This window comes from Galleria mellonella, unplaced genomic scaffold (assembly GCF_026898425.1).
Source record: "Galleria mellonella isolate WM207_F2 unplaced genomic scaffold, CSIRO_AGI_GalMel_v1 utg310, whole genome shotgun sequence".
Lineage (NCBI taxonomy): Eukaryota > Metazoa > Arthropoda > Insecta > Lepidoptera > Pyralidae > Galleria > Galleria mellonella.
This window is the reverse complement of record NW_026442071.1, coordinates 100035-122856: the sequence shown is the minus strand read 5'-3', so window position 1 is coordinate 122856 and position 22822 is coordinate 100035. Positions and strand designations below refer to the sequence as shown.

At 31.5% G+C, this 22822-nt stretch overlaps 1 protein-coding gene across 1 annotated transcript in view; it reads right to left on the bottom strand.

Annotated features, from left to right (window-relative positions):
- LOC113523520 (paired mesoderm homeobox protein 2A-like) overlaps positions 1–10706 on the bottom strand; it is a 43365-nt gene extending 32659 nt beyond the window's left edge. The window contains exon 1 of the mRNA XM_031907647.2: positions 10221–10706. Coding sequence (XP_031763507.1) covers positions 10221–10449 — 229 coding nt within the window. The 5' untranslated portion in view covers positions 10450–10706. The remainder of the gene's footprint in view (positions 1–10220) is intronic.
- Positions 10707–22822: the final 12116 nt, after the last annotated feature.

Below are 22822 nucleotides of genomic sequence, written 5' to 3'. Positions count from 1 at the left end.
AAAATATTTAATAATATCATTATCATATCAGTATCATATCTGTCACGCAAAGATCCAACTCTCTGCAATGCATTTAAAATCGTCACTTCTATAGCTCACTAAGAACCTAATTTGAAGCTTTTGTAGACGTACAACCACGTAGATACTTCGATTCCAGACGAACAACCACGTAGATATTTCGGTTCCATAAGTATAACTGGCAACACGCACTGACTAAAAACTTTCGGCTTAAAATTTTGAGCTATTTTGAAAGAGAGATGTTTCATAGTTTTCCGAACACTGGCCTTAATAATATAATATAGAGAAATATCTATGTCTGTCTACGGTAACCATAAAAATAATAATTTACTATTAAGAAACCTTTATCACATCAACATTATAAAATTCAATAAGAACAGATCAAACACTGTGCCAACACAAGTCACGTCGCGCGGAACACGTGGCGCTAATTAATCGTCAAAGAGCAATTAATTCACAGGTGATATGATCCACGACCCCGCACCGCTCTCCCTGTACTGAAATCCTCTCTAGACGATTCTCCTCCCACCGAGCTCGGGGGCCTGTTGTTAATTACTAGACGGCGAGACTGCTTGAAGGGCACTAAGAACTTACGAGAAATACCTTTATATTTAGGATTTTTTGTGGTTACATAGAAAAAAAATCATTTTCTATAAATAATGTCCCATATCTAACTGCTTTTATATAAATATTTATTATTTCAAAAAAGAACGAACTGATCAATACATAACTTTTCCTATGGAATGAACCCGCCTTATATAAATAATTGAACACTATAAGATTTTCAAAGAGTTAACAAGTAGTCCATATATTTACACTATTTTGTAAAACAAATTGTATGTAGACATTACAAATGGTAGATATCTATGGTAAGTAATATGAATAACAAATCATTGCAAATCAGTTCCTCACAGCAGCTTGTGCCGTACACACTCGTAGTAAATTGTATCGCAATCCATCTAGGCGAGCCGTGGTTCATTTTTCTCGCGTCACGCGGAAAGTTCTCCAACATCTATAATGCAGACGATGTCGGCACGTCATCGCGAGCTCGCAGCATATTGCGCGCCGACGCCGACCGACTCTCGCAGCTCGCACGCCCGCACGCCCCAGAGAAGGGTTACCTACAGAGTAGATTAATGAAGGCCCCGCGACCAAGTTACACGGCTCCTTCGCTTCTTTAGCATCGTATATCAGATGCCTGAATAAACCTCAGATGGTTTTATTAAAATTGAAGTTAGAATTATATAATTCAACATTTTCTGACTGATGTGTACCTTAAATTTACAACTTGTATAAACTTTTTTTTTCTACTATCATAAATCTGAAAGTTTTGTTTGTTACATAATCATGCATAAATGTTTTAACTGATTTGGATGTAATTTTGGTATGCACTATGCTCAATATTTACAGGGGGCATTTTTTGTCGTAATTCAAGCGGGATACAGCAAGTAAAATTAGAACAGTGATTAACTAATAAAGTTTATTATAAAATTTCAACAAAATACCTGTTTGACCAAATATTTATCGATTACAAAAAAATCGTTAATAAATTAATTTTGAATCAGAAATTGGTGAAAATATACAGAAAAATACAATAGCAATATAATAAAGAATCGAGTATCTCCTTTTTTTTAAAATAGCTTAATAAATTAACCCTATTTTTAAAAATACAAATGATTCCTTCTCTTGAAGGTGCTACCTTATCTTCGTTCATAGAAAATTTCTTGTGTGTTTTCGTTTTATACGAAGACTTTTTATGTAGCATATGGGTCTAAGACAATAAAGTGGGAAAAAAATATTTTTATTGATCCAATAATGCATTTAAAATGAAGGTGAATTATAGGTTTGGGCTAGTATTCAATCTTGGATTAGCGAAACTGTTTAAAAATACTTCTTTTTTTAATAACTTGCCAACGCTAATGCAACTTCTCTTGTATTGGAAGTTATAAAAGACTCAGAGTAATGCATAGAAGCAATATATTTTATATTGCAAATAAACATGTGGGTAAATTTGTGTAATGGTGGTAGTAAAATGGGAATACATCGACGTCGCAGTTAAATTGTGAAGGCACGAGAGCCGAGCGGCACGGCACCCGACACGCTTTGTATACCTATGGTAACCATAAAAATAATATTACAACGTGGTTGGTTGTAAAAAAAATAATAATGAAATAAAATACGTTCATCTCTGTTTGTTTTTCATGTAAAAACTCACTTAACGAAAATAAATTTTATATTTTCTTCCATTATTTCGAAAAATCCTTAATTAAAAAGGAGTTTCTCTCTCTTTTTACTCTCAACAAAAAAACATACTTAATAATAAAATAAATTTCCAAAAACAGTTTCGATTCATTGTTATATTTTTTCCTGAATCAAAAATATTAGACTTCATTACTAGTGTAAGATTTTTTAAATGTACATTTGTAATAATATGAAGTAATCAATGTTAGTAACTTATGTGATTTATGTATATGATTATATACTCGTATTATTTTTAAGGCTGAATTGGCAAAGCATTTCTTTTAAGATAAACATCATAATAGTAGGCTAACATGGAAAGTTAGCCTACTATTATCACTGTAATCAGATCACTAGTTATAAGGTTGTATTTCGACTTTTCCTTTTCTACACTGGTGACTATTTTATATCTTACGACATCCATTGACAAACAACACATTGTTTAAAAAAAACCAGTGAAACTATAAATAGATTCAGAAACATAAATATTTTAGATATTTATACATCAACGTATTGACCTTTATATATCATAAAAATAAAATAAAGTAATAAGATTCTCTAAAAAAATTCTATTACATCATGTTTGTACTAGTTAATATCATAAATAAGATTTTTTATTTAACTTAACCATTTTACTAGTACTACCTACATGGAATACTGAAACATATAAGCTACTTTTTATCTCGATGGAAGATATCCCGGTCACGCAGAAAAAGTCACGGGTAAGTCCAATAAATACATAGTACAACACTGTTGTGACTAGGAAACAATAAGAATCAACAACACAATAAACTATGTATTTTACAACAAACAGAGAAAAAGTATCAAAACAACATATAAAAATATACGTATATAAAAGAAGTCGGCCGCCCAACTTGCCAGGAACATCTGTTATTTATTCATAACTGTTGCCGGTTTATTTTATTACAGTTATTATAATCAACTCACTTAGAATAAATCTAATTATTCTACTCGTCTGGAAACGGGACGATTAATTTGATTATAAGTATCAATGTATAAATTATACATTGTTATAGGTCGACTTATGTATAAATATCATTATATTTGATTTGAATACAGTTGCGATTTTTATCATAAAATGTACCTATATTAAATTAAATATATATAATTGCGTAAACGAAGATAAAATCAAGCTTTGACATTAGAAAACGTCATTAATATATAGATATCGATAAAGTTTGATATTCTCCAAATTCATCCAGAATGAAAATAAATTATTCAAAATAGACGAAGCCCAAAAGGAATGAACGTGAAATTACCATCAAATAATTATTTTTCTATAAATAGTATATTTGTTCAGAAAGTTATAAATAGTATACCTATTTAATTGAGTAATTATTGAACGGGTATCTAAAAACTAAAACTTTAGAAAACCCAATCCCTAATATAAATATTTAACAAAGATTTACCAATAGTTTTTAAAGTAGCATTAATCTAAGTAGTACATAACTACCACACTTTACCACGACTTATCAACAGTTCTACTATATTTGTACTTTGAAACGGGATAAATAAGGTCTTGGTCCGAAAACAATAATAATATTATCGCTCTGTACGACATAACCTATTTCTCTTAAAACATCGCTCTATTAAATACCTATATTCCATTCATAGAAACGTATGTATTTTATTATGAATCCGAATAATAAAATCCGTCTAGACGACACCTAGAGCCGTTTTCATGTGTTACAATGTACACCTTTGAAAGAAAACAATAATTTCTTTAGTAAAAATAAAAGTCAGTTCCCTCGTCGAGTGTAGATACCGTACCGCAGTAACATTGTGGAAGTTACGATCGCGGCTCCCGGCGCAGCTCAACTGTGAGATATTGCCTTTTTTATGGCCCACTCTACTATACTATACTGGGACAGAATAGATCACATGATGCGATAAAATATTGCCCTCCGTCCTGGCACCAAATCGAATTAACCCGTCCACTTGCATACAAAGGCGACATGAGAATAGAAATAGCGATATCGACTTGGGATACCAAAACATTTTTCCCTTCTGTAATGAACAAAATATCGTACGAGTATAAATGGAGCAAATAAACAATTTCAACAAAGAGGAAAAATAGGCGAATGACGTCTTAGAAAATCTAAAACTATTTATTTGATTTAGACGCACAAGAATACCTACCGTCATAATATATTATTGTCTGTGGGCGTAGTCGTTTGTTAATTAGGCTTAGTTAAATAATTTAAATCTAGATTATTAATTTCCTTTTCTCTTTTCGCTATCAGTAGCGAAGATGTAAGTTTTGCGTATTACGCAACTACAAACTATGGATTGCAATAGGTAACTATATTTTTACTCATGTTATACTTATCGTCTACTAGGAATATTTTCTACAAAATATCCTTTTATGTTAGCCTCGTCTATACAAACTTTTAAGTTCAACAAGAACCAATCCTCGGCCTAGATTTTGGTCTGGTCGTAATAAAAACTTTTAAAAATTGCATGCTGCATTGATATACAATGTACACCTATTACGCAAGTACCTATATTACTTACAAAAAGAAAATTTGCTGCATAGACAAAATATCCATCATCTGAGCAATACTTTATAGTAATTACTTTGCTTTGAAATTGTACTATCTCATCTCAAATAATTTTATTCTCAATTAAAATTTTCAGTAATGTACAAAAGTATAATAATAGTGAAACAACAATTATGTTGACTCGTCACCAATGAAATAATTCGAATCTTAACCCTGTAATTCTTGTAATTGTACTACAATTAATACGCAAACTTGTAATTAATTTCCGAGTGATTAACGGGCATAATCCGGACTTACTCGAGATTACGTGAGTTGCCGCCCGAGGTGAGTTATTGTGTTGCGTGGGCGTCGGTGGGGGTTAAACAATCGCGCTCACGGGTCGGGCGGCGCGGAGTCCACGCAGAGGCGAGAGCCGCAAGACGTGGAGAAGGCTCGCTCGAGCTTCGTTGTCCTCCCCTTAAGATTCTCGCGGACGCCACTGCCAATTAGGAGCGCAATCGTTCACGCGGCTAGAACACCCCTCGCGACCCCGCTTGCACCCGCCCCGCCCAGCACACGTCTAGTCTTTGTTTGGTGATCGTTGTCCCAAGTTCCACTTCCTACACTTGTGCACCAAATGAAAACGATTTCACTTTGGCATTACGGAAAAGATCGTAATGGAGATAAAGTTTCCTATAGTTATTTCCACTTTTTTCATTTCATTTTTTTGATTCCCCATGTTTTTTAACTCTATTATTGAAATTCTAGTTTGATATTATTAAAAATTTAATGCTATTCTATTTGTCACTTTTATGAAATCGCTTTCATTTCCACATCATAAATTATATTAAGAGTACCTATAATATTGACGTTCCTTAACCGTAACCTAAACTTTTTAAAAGAACTAATATTTTACATTAAACATTGATAAGTTGGTACTTAACGCTAAAGTCATCTAAATTAATATCTAGTTATTTAAAAAAAATATTCCTACTTTATGTAAACACTACAATGTAAAATCTAACTGTTATTTTGACTTATACTTACAACTAAAAATGTTTGAATCCATCCAAGAATCCATAACATTTAAAACAGAGTAGAGTAGTATTATATTATGTAGCTTTTAGATATTAAAAACCATAACGGTAACTGTACTAAATTTATTTATTATAATTATTTGCATCTCATAAAACGAAATTAGAAAGTATTGTCATTGAGTGAAGGTTGCCATACTTATCCAACTTTTTTTATACAACTTAGAATGGCAAACAAGCTGACAGCCCACCTGATGGAAAGCGGTAACCGTCGCCTATAGACGTGAGCAGTACCATGGACATAACATAATAAAACAATAATGTATCCATGAATTAACACCGCAAAGCAGAAAACAAAAATAAATAAATATTCTGGCAAACAACAGAACCATTCTCGTTCTGTTCTAATAATTGTTCTATTATACTCTCTCTTCTTTAGATTACCTAAACACCATTGTTATTTTGGTATATATGCTTAACTCTACTTTCTAGAAATACCTTAAAGATATAATTAAGAGCGACTAAGTTGAATCCCTTCTGCCCGCTTCTGATATGGGATGTTAACTTTTTAAATTCCATTAATTGGTATTAGAATTTCCGTTTGAATTTCGGAGTATGTTGTAACTCAAACGAATTAATTAATATTTTCATTAATTTTATTTGAATTAATGTAATGTTTAAAGTAATTTACATTATTATGTATTTATTCTTTATTGACCATATTACAAAAAATGTTCGGCACAAAAGGCGGACTTAATGCTATATAAAATTCTCTAGCAGTCAATCTTTGAAAAAACATGCAATTATTAAAAAAAATAAATTATTGTAGATTAACAGTTACAGACATATCCATATTGACTTACAATAGAGAACTACTATAAATTATGATCTATGTAATTTAAATATATATCATAAAAACATACATACAAATATAAATATACATACATGATAATATACTGTAATACCAATAAAGCAACGATAGAGATCAAAGATGATGATGATGATGATAAACTGCTTTCACAGCTTCGTCATAAGTGAACCCAATTTTTATTAAAGCAAACTTGTATGGCACTTATATCAATTATCTGTAAACACTGTATTTATCTACAGCTACCTTATTAAAATGTAGCTTTTTTTTATTTGTGATAAAAACTAAATTAAATCAGGGCAATCTCTTATAAACTTATCTTTGGTGATAAGACCGCCTTTTTTACAGTTATATGTTAATTTTAATCTGTATTTCATGTTACTATTTATTTCACATGAATTGTTTAATTATATGTCATAGTGTATTTTTATATTTCTAGTGCAATAAACAGTTAAATAAATAAATAAAAAGTTTAAATTAAGTTTCAACTCTTCAACATTACATTTCATTCATAATGAAATTTAAATAGTTATTTTGTTCAAGAGGTTTTTATGTTATTTAACAAAAATAGCTAAAAATAAAACCTCACTCATTTAAATTCTAAATAAATTTACAGTTGTCATATTATACAAATTGAAATAAAAAAAAAAACAAATAATAGAGAAGAATATATAATGATAATTTAAAATTGTGTTCCAAATAAAAAACCGACTTCAATTGTGACAAAACCCATCATTTTGACTTAAAATTTAAACTACTGAACTAATTTTCATAAAATTTCTATGAAACCAATCATTTTAATAATAAATATCCAAATCTGTTTACATAACTGATAGAGTTATAAATCATTACAAACATAAAAATATATATAGAATCAAATCAAATAGGCTGGAAACGAAAATTATTCTCACTGGATAGTTGAAATTTATTTTTTTAAATATACATTTTATAATTCTGTCGCTAAATTTAAAAGATATCTGTCGAGATAAACTTAAAAAATGATTGGTAGTTACTCCTTTTTAAATAAATTTAAGTACCTATACTGTTATTCAAAATTATTATTATTGATGAGTTTTATGCGCCACTTTAACTAAAATTTAATGTTGGTCTTATTCAATCTATGTTAGCTGAACGAACCAGAAACCAGAAATTTTTGAACATCTCTGTAAATTATTGATGCGCATTAATTCTTCTCTTTCCGCGTCTAGGGAAAGTAGATAAAGTTTTGTTTGAGAAATCAGTTCAGAGTACGATAGGACTAATATACCTGAAGAAGGTAAAAGCCCTTAAAATAATATTTAAAAAAAATGTCATACTCGTATATTTCGATATAAACTATATGAAACTAATTTTTTTTGTGGTCTTATCATGAGCACTACGTGGTACAATCCGAGTCGAAACATCGGCAATAAAGAAGCAAGTATCTAGGTACTACTTATCTGCAAAAAAAATCTCATCGTGTTAAGTTCCCTTAGGGTATTTAAAATATATATGCTACTATCTTTTACCCGCATCTTTGTTTCCCTGCCCGCGATATATGATCCAAATAAAAAGTAGCCAATGTCTTTCTTCATCCCACATAGTGTATACTAAATATCATAGTGATTGGTTAAGCTGTTAAGGGGTTAAGAGATAACAAACAAACACACTTGCACATCTTACTCCATACTTTTAAAATGAAACTGTAACTAGACGATGTCTGTATATGGGACATATTTAATTAAAAAAATTGTGAGGAGCTTTAATAAGAGCAATATAAGCTTCTAAAAATAATTTTAAATTTCTTTTTATTTGTCTGTCTGTCTGTGTGGTTGTTCCGATATCACACAAAAACTACTGCACCAAATTAACTGCGTCTTCCACATTTGTATTCCTTAAGATCTAACTTAAAATCTACAGTGCGTTTCAACTTTATAGTTATATCTATATCTAAAAGTAATATATTTCATGAGGTTTTCTACTTCTAAATCCACGCATGTGAAGTAGCAAGTAAAAAGTTAGTATACCTACCGTTATACATTGTTCTGCGTTATAAAGAACTTAGCATCTCATTCAAATTTTAAGTTGGCAAAATCTCAGGAGGAAACATATGAACTCCTACTCTTTTTGAATATTATAAATATTAAAGTTTCATAACTATGAGCAGCACGAGTAGGTAGGCACCTATAATATGTATCTGCAGCAAGATTAATTGCTTCCAAAATTAAACCGATCGAATTAACAACAATACATACCTATATATTACCTAAAAGCATAAATATCATATCCCTAAAAAGGCTATATAATTTAAGATTACGTGTACGTAAACCAATAAAACAAACAGCTCAAAAGCAGAAAATGCAATAAATAAACCTAAAAGAATAGGCGGATAAATATGTGTATATAACTATACCTACCTTAATAAAAGTTATTAATATGCAATTAATTATTATATAAGTATAAGTTTATTAAATAAGTATATAATTATTATATAATTATTTAATAAACTATTTTGAATAAATAGTATCTACCGAAAAATTAAAGAAAACATATTAATATATTTAATAAACAACCATTTAACCATTAAATGATTTCTAAAAATTAATTATATTCAAATCCTATTCCGCGCATAACATTTTGTAAATGGCATCAGCTATTTTATTTATATTAACAGGCAACGCACCGTTATAATATTACAAACAATAATCATGAATATTTCAAGTTTTTTGCGACGAGCGTAGCCACGCTACGACGCTACGCCCGCCGGCTCGTAGCAGCCGTCTATAATAAAAAAACTAGAAAAACAGAAATAATATGTTAAGAAGGAAAGAAATAATATAATAAGTATGCAACTAAAAAACATAATTTAATTAATATTATTGAAATGTTGGCTTTTGTACCTATTTATTACCTACCTCAAAGTTCGCATAAGAACTAACTTCACGCCAATGACTAATATAATAATTACTACTTCATATTTATTTTATTTTACTCGTGCATGTTTCTGAACTATATAGAACTTTTTTTTATGCAACTTAGCATGGTAAACAAACTGACAGCTTACCTGATGGAAAGTGATAACCGTCACCTATAGACATGAGACATACCGTGGACATAACAGAGTATACTGTTTCGCCCATGATAACCCTCATCCGTTGCTATTCGTGAGGACTCAGGTGTTATTCCTCTATATCCTGTAAATTCACTGCCATAACTCAACCTACAAACTAAAACACAGCCATGCAAACACAACTGCTTCACGGTAGAAACACGAATGGGACAGAGTTTCCCAAGTAAACGACTTTTGTACAAAGTCTCCCTCTGGTTAAATCTGCTTTATAAAATAAATTATAAACATATACATGACAACTGTTAACAATATTAACATATCAAGTCTGTCTATGTTTGTCTGTTTATAAATTACAGATACAGCATAAAAAAAATCACACACAAGTAGATATACTATCATGCTGTGAGTTTAAAAAATGAACGGTGAAGAAATCATGTGATTTCGATCGTTAAAATCTAGAGTCAAATATATTATTTTTGTAACTTCCGTGTAATTTTGAAAATATGACTTACGTTGCAAATTCATAGCTGGAGGGAAAATATGATGATTCCTCATAGCCGCGTCCTGAGGCCTCGCGCACTGTGGTGGTGGAGGCTGGTACCGCATGCCTTGGTACCGGTAAGCGGCCTGCGACATCTGACCGCATGACGCCAGCTCGCCCCACGACAGTTCACCGCCACCGGAGCCCAGACAGCCGCTCTCAAACCCGCCACCGGCCCCACTCAAGTACCCATACTCCATGGCTGCGAAGTGCCTTGGCTATCTAACCAGCTCACTTCCTAACATGTGCTCTGTCAAAAACAGCGGTTGTTTAGCAAAACAAGCGGGCGGCGAGCGCCGCGCCGCGCGGGGCGCGTGCGTCTTCTGTCGAAGCCTGCAGCGCCAAGGCTCACAACCGCATAATTGGATGAGCCGCGACTATATCGAATTATGCCGATTACAGATGGTATCGGATCCGTGCGATAGTTTTTGCCGGGCACGGAGGACCGCGCGCTCGCCCCACTCGAAATCGAATGATAAGCCTAATTCAATAAGGGCGAACCTCGAGGACGGGGCGGGGCGCGCACCCCCGATGACAAGCCAATGGCCGCGACCGCTCACTCGGCCTGCAACCCTCATTGGTCGACTGAGCACACCGCCCGCACCCCTCGTACAGGGGTGCGTGTCACGACACTTGTCTACTTTTCTTTTCGCCGACAGTTCCTTTGTCATTGAGGAAAATAAAAAAGTCGTAATTAACGATCCAGGTACCCACTTAATGAATGGTTCTAGGTATGTATTCATTACTTTTCATTGAAATTCCATAACATTTAAATAGAAAATCTTCTTATTACGAATTTCGTACATTTTTTTTATTTTGATGTTGATACTTTGATACTTAAATTATTATGTTTTTGTATCCTCTTAAACCTGTTATATGAAAGTAAATTTTGCAGTTAATCCTACTCATATTCTTTATACTATCAAATTATCCAGTCTTTCTCTGTTCGAAACACTAACTAAAGATACCATTAATTCTTATTATTAAGCATATTTAATAGATGTCTTAAATTAGGTATTAAATAAAAACCAAACATGAAAGTTTGTCAAATATTGAACAGAACACTTGAGGTTCACGTAACTAAGGCCTTAAACACAAGAAAGACGAAAAGAAAAACTGATGCTTTTCTTTTTGTTAATGCAAAGCTGAAAAAGAGATTCGGTAGAAATAGTTTAATTTATGAAAACCATACGTCCACATTAACATCCTACTATTGGGTTCAGGTTTCTCTGCAGATACGAGTAAGATTATTAATCTGTTATGAATATGCGGATTCAGAATATGGCTTTTTGTTTTTCTTTTATTGTATTAGTGTACTTGTAAATTAAATGAAGTCTCGATATATTCTTTCACTGTTATTATCAAAATTCCTATTTTCATTAAAATATTTTTTCTAACTGCAATCGGTTGGTACATTTAATGAATTTTAGAAATTACAACAACAACGCAGCGCAGCGGGCGGTAAATGCACCAAGAAGGGGTGGTTCATGAGAAAATTGCGCGTAAAATATTTTCAATATTGCACCGACAAGCGTTGTGTCGTTGCGCGACGCGACGGAGTCCCAGACGTCCCCAAACGTACCAACAGAATGTCCCACGGGATTCGAGCGAACGCTGTGAGCTCACTCCACCCGCTCACCGCTCACCGCTTACACACGCCAGTGACATTATATCTTATTTATTACATTATCAATATTTAATGGAAACTTCCAATTATATTTTACTAGTTTTTACCCACGACTTCGGCTACATAACAGATATTGACCGGGATAAATTCGGCTTTTACACTTGTCCATTCTAAAACTAAAATTTTTAAATAAATTTCATAACGATATGCTAAGTTATTAAGATGCTAAATGTAATAAGCATATACATTTTGACATTTAGAATTTCAATTTTACTAACAAATATTTTAAACTTATTTAATATTGAATTCTCACTAAAATATGGATAATGAATATTTATAATGATAATGACGAAATATAAACAGGTTAAGGTATAAAGAAATTGAAAACAAAATTAATGTATTTCAATTTAGTGCTAAAAGTGGAGTAGTACTAAGTTAAATAGGTTCAAAAATTTATTCTCCGACAACTCGATCCAGTGGACGTAGAACTTATATGTCTCTGCTATCCGTGCAGAATGTACTGCTAACTACCAGTAGCGTAACTAAGAATATACCGGATCATATTATTGGAGAGTACATTTTTCAAATTATTACAAAAGGTAGGATTCTTAAATGCGAGTATAACCTCGCATTTATATTTTTTTTAAATTTTATACAATAAAAGTATAACATGATTGTTAAAAGAGTTAGAACAGCTTCCTCCTTATACCACACAACACGTAAAGATCGTACATAAAAATTCTAATAATAATATTTTAATAATTATGAAATGGTTTCAAAGAGGTTTTTTTTTATAACATAGCAGGTAAACGAGCATACGGCTCACCTGATGGTAAATAACTATCGTTGCCTATGAGCACCTGCAACACTGGAGTAACTGCAGATGTGCTGACGGCCTTTTAAAAAGAAATAAGTTTACATTTAAATATAAAAACTTACACAAAGTATATTCAGTGGAAACGCGATGTATGACTAGTACCTATACGAGTTTTCTATGATCAAAAGTTTTATAAAATAGTAATCTGAAATAAAACTTATGAACAAAATAAAATATTAAAGCTTATTATTCATCTTTTTTAAGTTACAAAATCAAAGTTCTCTATTTATAGGTAGGTACGTAAAATAATAAATCACCCCATTACTGTAATACGAGAATATTTTGATATATTTAACTCAGAAGATGATTGTAAGATACCTATCCTTATTCTTGCGATTTTCCTTAACCGTTAAGTGATTAAACTGAACTGTAAAATTCACGTTTCAGTTAGTTTACTTTCAGTTAATGAAATGTATTCGTAATTTCGAGTAGGCGATTTAACTTTTTGAACATTTTCTGAAATAAGATAAAAAAATTATCAATATATAAAGTAAACGTAAGCCTACTTATGTTACTCTATCTCATGTAATTTAATATCCTGTTAGTAATTATCTCTTTATTTTTAGCAGAATGATATTGGCAATGGTAGAGTTATAAACAAAATATCAATTTCCTTGTCTTGTGTAATTTTTACTTTGTTGAATTTGGTTGTTATCATCTATACGTAATCTTTTGAATAACAGTTACCATAAAAACTACCATAGTTTCACATCATGCAATACTATTTAAATCATAACTAAGGGCTCAAAAATAATTTGTAATATAAAAATTCGAATACAAACTCAATATTGTTTCCAGATGCGTAAGCCTGGAGATAAACTTGAACAAGAAGAAACTCAGGTAGTAGTTTCGTCTACCTCGACCGACCTATGCAGTTAAACTGCCATAACTTCTCAGGGATATCAATAGACGCAACTAATTAGCTAGGCAGCTTTCTGGAAGTTCTATCATATCTTTATCTCAAGATTTTTCCAAGAACTTGTCCAAAAACTAAAAGTCACACAACGAGCGACGGAGAAAGTATGCTGGGTATCTTTTTAAAGGATAAGATCCGAAACGAAGAGATTAGACGGAAAACCAAAGTCGTTGATATAGCCCTCAAATCTATTAGCTGAAGCAGAAAACAGCGGGAAGGAAATTGATACAACAAGCAGAGTACCGCATTGATTTGGACTGCATTGATATATCCAGCAGAAGATTGGCATGAGCTGATAATAAATGAAGGAAAGAAAAATTTTGCTTAGAATGAAACTCATAATAAGTAATTAAAATATTAATTGATAAATAAATACATAAGTAAATATGTCTATAAGTTTAAATATATACTATAAATCATGGTTAATTATTCACGAATACTAATATCAATGATTTTTGTAAAGTCTTATACTATCACGATATTATATAAATTCTATTTGACTCTATTTCGAGATAATGATACACAATACATTATCCGTATTGTTTACGTGCATTTCTTATAATTATTAATTTTATTGCTTTGTAACACTCCCTTATTTTTTGCTTTTATTAGGTATTTCTATTATTACGCTTGGCAAAATGCAAGTTTAAGAATTCCCTTCCACCCTAAAATGGCCTAAAAAAGACCGTTACTTAGACGACGGTTACCACTTTCCATCATGTTGGCCATCAACTTGTTTACCATTCTAAGCATCATAAAAATAAAAAAATATATCTTACTTTGAAGAGAACAATAACAAATTTTAATTCATTCGTTCGTTCATATTTATTTTACTCAAATATCCATGCCTAAACCGTAAATTCTGAAGATCTATCTCTAATGTATACGTATTTATACTGTTAGTTGTCCCTGGATGAAAAACACGCCAAAGTAAAATATGTGATCACTTAGCGACCTGCAATCAAACAACAACAACTGCCGCGCTGTTTTTCACTGTCTTTGGCGACCGCTTACTTTTTTTTGGTAACAACTTTGTATTCCTAACATGTTTTAGATATTTGTCAAGCCTACTCTAAAAATACTTACCTAAATTAAACCACTCTTCTATTTGTTTCTTTTATGTTTTATTGTTGTTTCACTAAATCTCAATTTTTAATTTGATATAGGTCCTACAATCCATTTATGTTCTCCGTTGGGCCCGAATCTCTATATAAAATGTTAATAATATATTATGTTATATTACTAGCCTAGCAATTTGGTATAGGGTTTTATTTAAAGTTTTCCGTGTCTTATACTAAAATATTGTTTTTACTCCCCTAGTCGCTTTTTAAGATATTTTAAATATGAAAAGAGTAGCGAGTGTTAATACAGTATATATAATATCTAGGCGTATAATGTCAGTTATTATGATTTTTTTATTATCGTTTACATTCTAAAATATAAATATAATAATATAAATAAAATATAATAAACTTATATAAGATAAAATTATATAAGCTTACTGATTTTTAAAGGAGCTGTGGCATAACAGATTTCATGAACTTTAAATTGTGATAAATTTCGGATGATTTATAAAATTTCTTGTTTTCTACATTTTTTCCATACAAAAATGTATTAGTGATAAAAAAAGATTTCGCCAACATAAATGTGATCACAGATAACAATACAATTTTTATTTTTACAATTTACTTCCACACAAAATAAAAAAAATATATTGTGAAGGTATGTCCAGAAATTTTATAACAGTGACTTCAAATGTGATCCTAATTGCACTACTAATCGATATAAAAAAAAGGAATAAATAGCCTATTTGCTGAAATTGTTTAAGAAAATACACACAATGATTTTGATACGTTATTTAATTAAGCCGATTTTCAAGTGACCAATAAACACAATTGAATAGAAAACTAGATTTCCGACCTTGACCAAATCAGAATAGTAATGAGTAGAAAACCGATTGCACGTATTGTATAGCACCACCACACGAGTAAATATCTCTACAGAATCTAAGACACATACAAGCGTGCCTCTTTGTAAGTAGATACTCTCACTTCTGATGCAGCAATGTACACGTGATTTCCAAAGCGATGGGTTTATTCTCTCCGTCGTAATAAGTTCTTAAGTCAACTCTCAATAATAGATTCAGCCCTTTTTCTTCTCATCTAACTCGTTGCCTGTTTTAATTTAGCCCCCTGTCTAAATTTAAATTGAGATCCATTAAAACTGAGAATTGAGAATCAAATGTTGAAGTAAAAAATATACTAAAAATGACTGCAAAATAGTATTTTTTTACGAGAGGTGTTAACAGAAATGTAACTGCTTAAATTTTTAATATCTTTTTTTTATTTTATATAATTAGGCATTTTATCCTGTATTTTGAATTTTATTCAATAGCTAATCTAAATTATAGATAAATAGCAATATTTTATATTTTTAAAATTTTGTTTTAATCCAGTCCTTTTTTTTTAATTCAATTTAATTTTATAATAAGAACTGTTTATGTTAACTCAATCGTGGTACGAACAAGTGAGCTACGCAATTTTATGTCAATGTATTGGCTATTTATATGTAGCTTGAACTCTGTGTGGAAAGTTACTCATGCGGCTGCACGATAGAGGACGGCGGCAGCGGCCAAGTCGCAGCTTCTAATCTGATAATGCGTCGGTTATGGCGGCAGCGTGCGTGCGCTACTCTACTTTACCCCGCTAATTCAATTTGCGCCCTCAGCGGGCCACATGCCGCTGCATTGTCGATTGCGAGTTGCGACTGTTCCCGTCTCCCTGTTGTCTCCTGTTATATTAATTATTGTAAATACTTCTTAGGAACAATTAATTGGATTTATATTTTAACAACTAACCTTTCCTAATGAAATCATAACGAAACTAAACCTATCAATAATTTTTTTCAAAATATTTTACCTATATGGTAATATGAAAGGTAATACATAAGAATATTTTATTTCTATACCGATTCTCAAAAAAAATGATACTTAATGCGACTATACTTTTTGTTATGCGCAACATTTTCACTAACACTTAACTGATTTTACTTATAATTTTTGCTACCGATACGTATTACTCATGTAAGTACAGTTTTATTTATTTATTTAACTCTTTATTGCACGATAAATAAAAATATACAATGACAAGTGAATAATTCAAATGAAATACAGTAACATAATGAAGTACAGTTATACATCAAGTGAGTACAGTTACTTAGTACTTTTTTTTGTGAATATACACGTAGATAATAATTTATGAATAGGTAATTCTGTTTTAAATATTCTTTATTTATGTATTTTTTATTTATGTATTTTTTTTATTATTATTTTGTATGTAATATATAAACAAAACAGTAACGTTTACGGGCACACAAAACCATTAATAGATTACATAAAATTATAAATTTTTCATTTATTTATATCAGTTGTTAACAGGCCACTGCTGAATATAGGCCTGTCTCAAAATCCTCCATATGGTTTTGGCATAATTGACATGCTTGGTAGGCAAAAGTATAAATGTCATTTATTTATTTACACTTTGTTGCACCAAAATAAAAAGAGAACATATACAGTAAATATTAATGATTTATTAATAATTTTAAACTGAATTATTTTTTTCTGACAACTATAATTGGCATGTAAGTGTATCTACTCGGATATAAATTACAAAACATCGGATAAACCAAAAGATATGCGTACCTAAGGATAGAGAGCTTTTGTCACTAGTTTCCCTCTGGCATACGTCGTAAGGGCCTAGCATAAAAATAAATATAATTGATCATTAATTATACGAATAGTCCTCATGTAAGTAGAACCAAATCTACTAATAAAAACTAATAAAAAAAATCTTTACTAAATAATTGTAAACCGGAACACAGTCGCGAAATGGTCAAATTACATAAGGAAGTGTTAATAATAAACATTAACATCTATCACAATAAGGCATCTACAATTAAGATTAATATATTTCCACACTATTCTTTTCTTTCGCCATAAAGAATAGGCCACCCCTGCCTTTCCCGTGGGTGTCGTAAGAGGCGACTAAGGGAGGACGAGGGATAAGCAGCAACGTTCCTCCCAAAACATCTCCAAAATATAACTGCGGTTGCCAATCCGCCTGCCAAGCGTGGCAAATATTGGAAAAACCCCTAAGGGGTAGGTTTATGTTTAGCAGTGGACAATTAAAGCCTGATATGATGATAATTCTTCTCCCTAATCAAACCTAATCGTTACTAATACTTAAGTATTGAGATGCTTCATTCTCGCCTATCATCCCTCCCAGGTACGCCCCGCCAGTGTATACCAATAGCGGAGACGGAATTATTATTTCATTCCCATCCATTAAAAAACATACTTAAATATGAAATCTATATCACTATCATAAGTCTTTTCTTATTGAACAAAAGAAAAAGGATATTTCACAATTATTTGCTCTCCAATAAAACGAACTTTTCTTTAAAGTATTTATAAAACTTATCTTTCAAGTATAATTTAGTTCATACTAGCGACTATATTTTTAATTTATTCATTTTTTATTTCATAAGCAATTGAAAATATGTATTTGAATATAGTGTTGGGCCGGGTTATTGTGGTGGGCCAGATTATTGAGTTCCCTAAAATATGGTAAAACACAATGATGGTTGGCTCACCCGTCATACTCGTGAACGGGTGCTGCCTGTAGGGACGGGTCCGCTTTGGTCATTGCAACCGATTTATATATTATATTTCATATATATAATATATTTTATATATTATATGTCATATATATATATAATATATTTTATATATTATATGTCATATCGACTAATATATTTCAAATTTTGTGATCTGATGCTGCTTAGTAGTTTGTATTCACATAAATTCATTATGTATAGTTAAACGTTTTGAAAAAAGTAACAACTGAGTTTCTTGCCTGTTCTTCATGGCTGAAATTGCGTTCCAAATGGGCTGCATGAAAAAATTACTATTCAAAAATGCTCAAATCTAAGTTAACTTAAATAGAAATATTTCTTGCTTTTATAGTATTATATTATCTGTGCTTAAGATTAGGATATAAAACTTTAGTAGGTACTTTATATTATTTTCAATTTCGTGTATAATATAGTATATTTTATACAAGTGTAAGTATATTTGTTATTTGTATATATTTCTTCATTTATATATGTAATTTTAGAATGTATGTATATCAATACTTACTAGTACGGCATTCGAGTATCCTGACACTTCCCTATGATTGACTAGGAGAGAATGCTTTTAGCATTAAGTCCGCCATATACACATATACGTACTAACGAATAAATAAATATAGTAAAGTGATATAATGCATAATATGCACATCCATATCGATATTATTTATTTATATACATTAGTAATTAAGTTAATAGACATACAGATATCAACATAGATAATACAAAATTCATTAAGTATTTACTAACATTACGAATACTAGACGTTTGCTGTTTTTGTCTAATGCAAAAGAGATCAAAGCTTAGACTGGTAAAGTGTGGAGTGCGGGGTGCGGGGTGCGGGGTGCGGGTTGCGGGATGCTGGACCGAAGGAGCACCTGAGCCCATGATTGATGAGCGCTTTGCCATCGCTATGATTGCTGACGCCGCCATTAGCAGAGACTGCAAACCCCCGCTGACGTCACTGCTTGTTTCTAACTCACAAACGGTAATTAGAAAAGTTTTCCAAACTAGTCCCTTTAAACATAGGTTCCTAATTTAAATATTTATTATCCAGCAAATATTTAAACTAGAATCACATTAAATGTGTGGTAATAAACAAAATTAAGTAAATATCATGTATAAATTTCAATAGTGTCTAATTAATAGAGTAATACAGAAATTAAGTTTGTACATACCGTAAGCATCTAAAGTGTCTCTCTAGAAATGTGAAAAAACGCGATCATTTTTGAACATATAAAATTGTAATAAACTTCTATTCTTAACACTTTACTTATTTATATATACATTATTAAATGAAACGTTAAATGTGTCGCTAAGCACAAAACTGAAAAACGGTTAGACTAATTTAGCATTTTTTTTTTATATTTACTGAAATCCGTGTAAAAGTTATGACGAGAAAAATTTGAAAAATTGACCGACATAATGTAGTGACCCCATTTTTCTCTGCCATAAAAACTGTTCCTAATAGCTTTTGACAGAACGACGTCTATCGAGTCAACTAGTTTATTATTATTATAAATATTATACTTTCAGACTAATACACTGAATGAAAGGCAAACAATAATTTGGCTGGCTTTGATACTTGATACTCCAATGCATGCAACGATATATGTATATATTCATTAGTTAGATAAATACCAACAATTCTATTACATAATTATTATATCAGTATTGTAGTTTTTATTGTGTCAACCATTAACTGACCACGGCTGTACATAACCTCTTTCATAAGGGGGAGTTTTGCCAATATTTGCCACGCTTAGCATGCGAGTATTTAAATTAAGAATAATATAAAACTTACTAATCAGATCCAAGATTTTTTATTAAAACACTCGTACTTTTATAAACATAAATAAAAATTTGATATCGAAGGGGGTCAAAAAATTTATCTGTATTTATACAGATAAATTTCTCTGTATTTATACAGATAAATTTTTTGACCCTCTTCGATACCAAATTTTTATTACTCAAAAAGGATTTCCAATACAAGTATTTTGATAAGTATCCAAATATTAGTTGTATATGTGTAGAATTTTGCACGAAAATTGCTTTCGTCTTAGATGAGATATTAAGAAAATATTTTTGAAAATTTATCCACTGGTTGATTGGTTGGTTAAGACAAAATTATTAAATTTTCTGAATTTAATTTTCTGAAAAGAGTTTGAATTTAACTAAAAATACTGTATAGCTAGATAATCGTAGATATATACATTTCAATACAGTTCATTAACTATTTTCATGGACGCTCAATCGAAACTGCGACAGTCGTGTAAATAAAACAGACCGCGTCTATTTACTATCTGTCGACCCGATAGCTCTTTATAGTTAGCGTTAGATCATCGAAGGGGAAGATCGCTTCGGCCGGAGCGAGAGGGCCGAAGAGGTCCTGCTTCGCTGCTTGTCAAAGTGGCCGCCGGCGTGTTTGAACAACTAATGAGCGGGTCCCCGGAGACGGTGTGTTTGCCCTGAACGCCCCGAGCACTCCACGCCTAGCTTTTTCGAACGCCTGGTTTTGCGGAGAAGCCCGCCACCTCGCGACACTCAACGATCTCTGTTTACCTACCACTCGGTGTCGTATCGGACTTTCGTGTCAAATTATAATATTGAAACCAACCGGACGATAGACATAAGTACATATCTGAAATTACTTTTCTATTAGAATAAAATGAAAAATTTAATGACATAATGTAGAATTGAGCAATAGAGAGTTTATTGCTCAATTTCATGACTGAAACTAATTGATATGTGTTTAATTATCTAATTAATTAATTGATATGTGTTTAATTAATTAAACACATATCATCATCATCATCATGAACGTTGTCTGTCCACTGCTATTCATAAGCCTCCTCCATAGACTGTCAGAAGGAACGGGACCATTTCTTATGGTAGTTTACCATTGGAGGGATTTTACGAGTAATGCCAAGCTTGACGAGCTAGTTGGGAACTGCAGTTTGACTTTTGTTAATATTTTAAGAGTGACGCTGCTGTCCATTCCTCGACTATTAAATTCTCTTAGTTGCTTCTTACGACACCGTGGGTTAGACAATCGAATCCAATATTTACCTATTTGTATCAGTGATCCTGCTATTACGTACCTAAATAGCGCTTTATCTCTGAATACTCCTAAACAAATTTCATTTTTTTTTTTTTTTACAACTTAATAGCAAAAAGTAATACGATATTATTTTTCAATAATAGGAGTGCATTGACACTTATCTACCGTTGGCAAAATCTTTGATCAGTTATCCGTAATATTACTGAAAAAAATCATAGAGCTATTTTTAGCGCGCTAGGTAGAACTTTTTTATGTTTTCAGTAGATATAAAGCCAATAAAGCAGTAATTATATACTAATTTACAACTAACAAAATCCCATTAAAAATTCCATCCCTTACTCAACCAACTTCAGAAAGGTATACCAATGGTATTACTTAAGGTACAAATTTAATGCAAATCAAATTTTGCCGACTAAATAATAAAAGAACAACTAAATAATAAAATTTATAAATTTACCGAAATAAACAATGTTGGATTTGCATGTCGTCCATCTAGCCCTAAATGAAATCACTATTAAATAACAAGTGCTAATTATTTTATGTAAAAGCTAAAAGCACAGTGATAACCCGCGCTATGGTAATTGATGATTCATAATACATCCTACACATTTCACTTCGATTAACTTTGTACTGACATCTATTAGTAACCCATCGTAGTGATACGACGATACTGCCATCTTGTGTATAAACTACAAACGAAGCTGTGGTTTAAAGTGACACCTATGAATATAGACTGTTAATTATAAGTACATATCGCTGTATATAGATGGCGTTAAAACATTAAGTGTATGGAAGATATTTTGTTAAAGTATTCATAATCCCAAGAAGGGTCGACATTAAGCAGGCTATTTAATATAATAATAATGAAAGGGTAACTTCCGCTTGCGCTATCAGTATACTCTGCCAGTGAGAGATGATAGGTAAGGATGAAACAGGTCAGTTGGCCCATCATGTCAAATTGAACAATAAATCAATTACGATGATTTTCAGGGGCAACCGCGAGAAGGTCGACGTGATAGCGTATATTGCTAGTAGTGGGAGTTAGACCGCATTTTATAAGAATGAACACTAATATCTTGCATTTGAAATTCTAAAAGTTCTTTTTAGAAATTTTGTTTAGATACCATTAATATACAAAGCACTAACATTCATAATTCAATAAAAAAAAATACACTAAAACTGACTGCCGAATTTAAATTGAAAAAAAAAATTAATCTTAGGGCAAAGCATGAGTAGTTATTTTTTATTGTCAGAATTTCCTTTTAGTTTTTATGATAGATACAATATATTCTTTTATCACTTTTTTTTTTCTTGTAATTATACCATATACATTATCAATAAGTTATTTAAACCATATTAAAAAATAGAAAAATATTTGAATCCCCCTAACAAACTAGGTAGCTGGA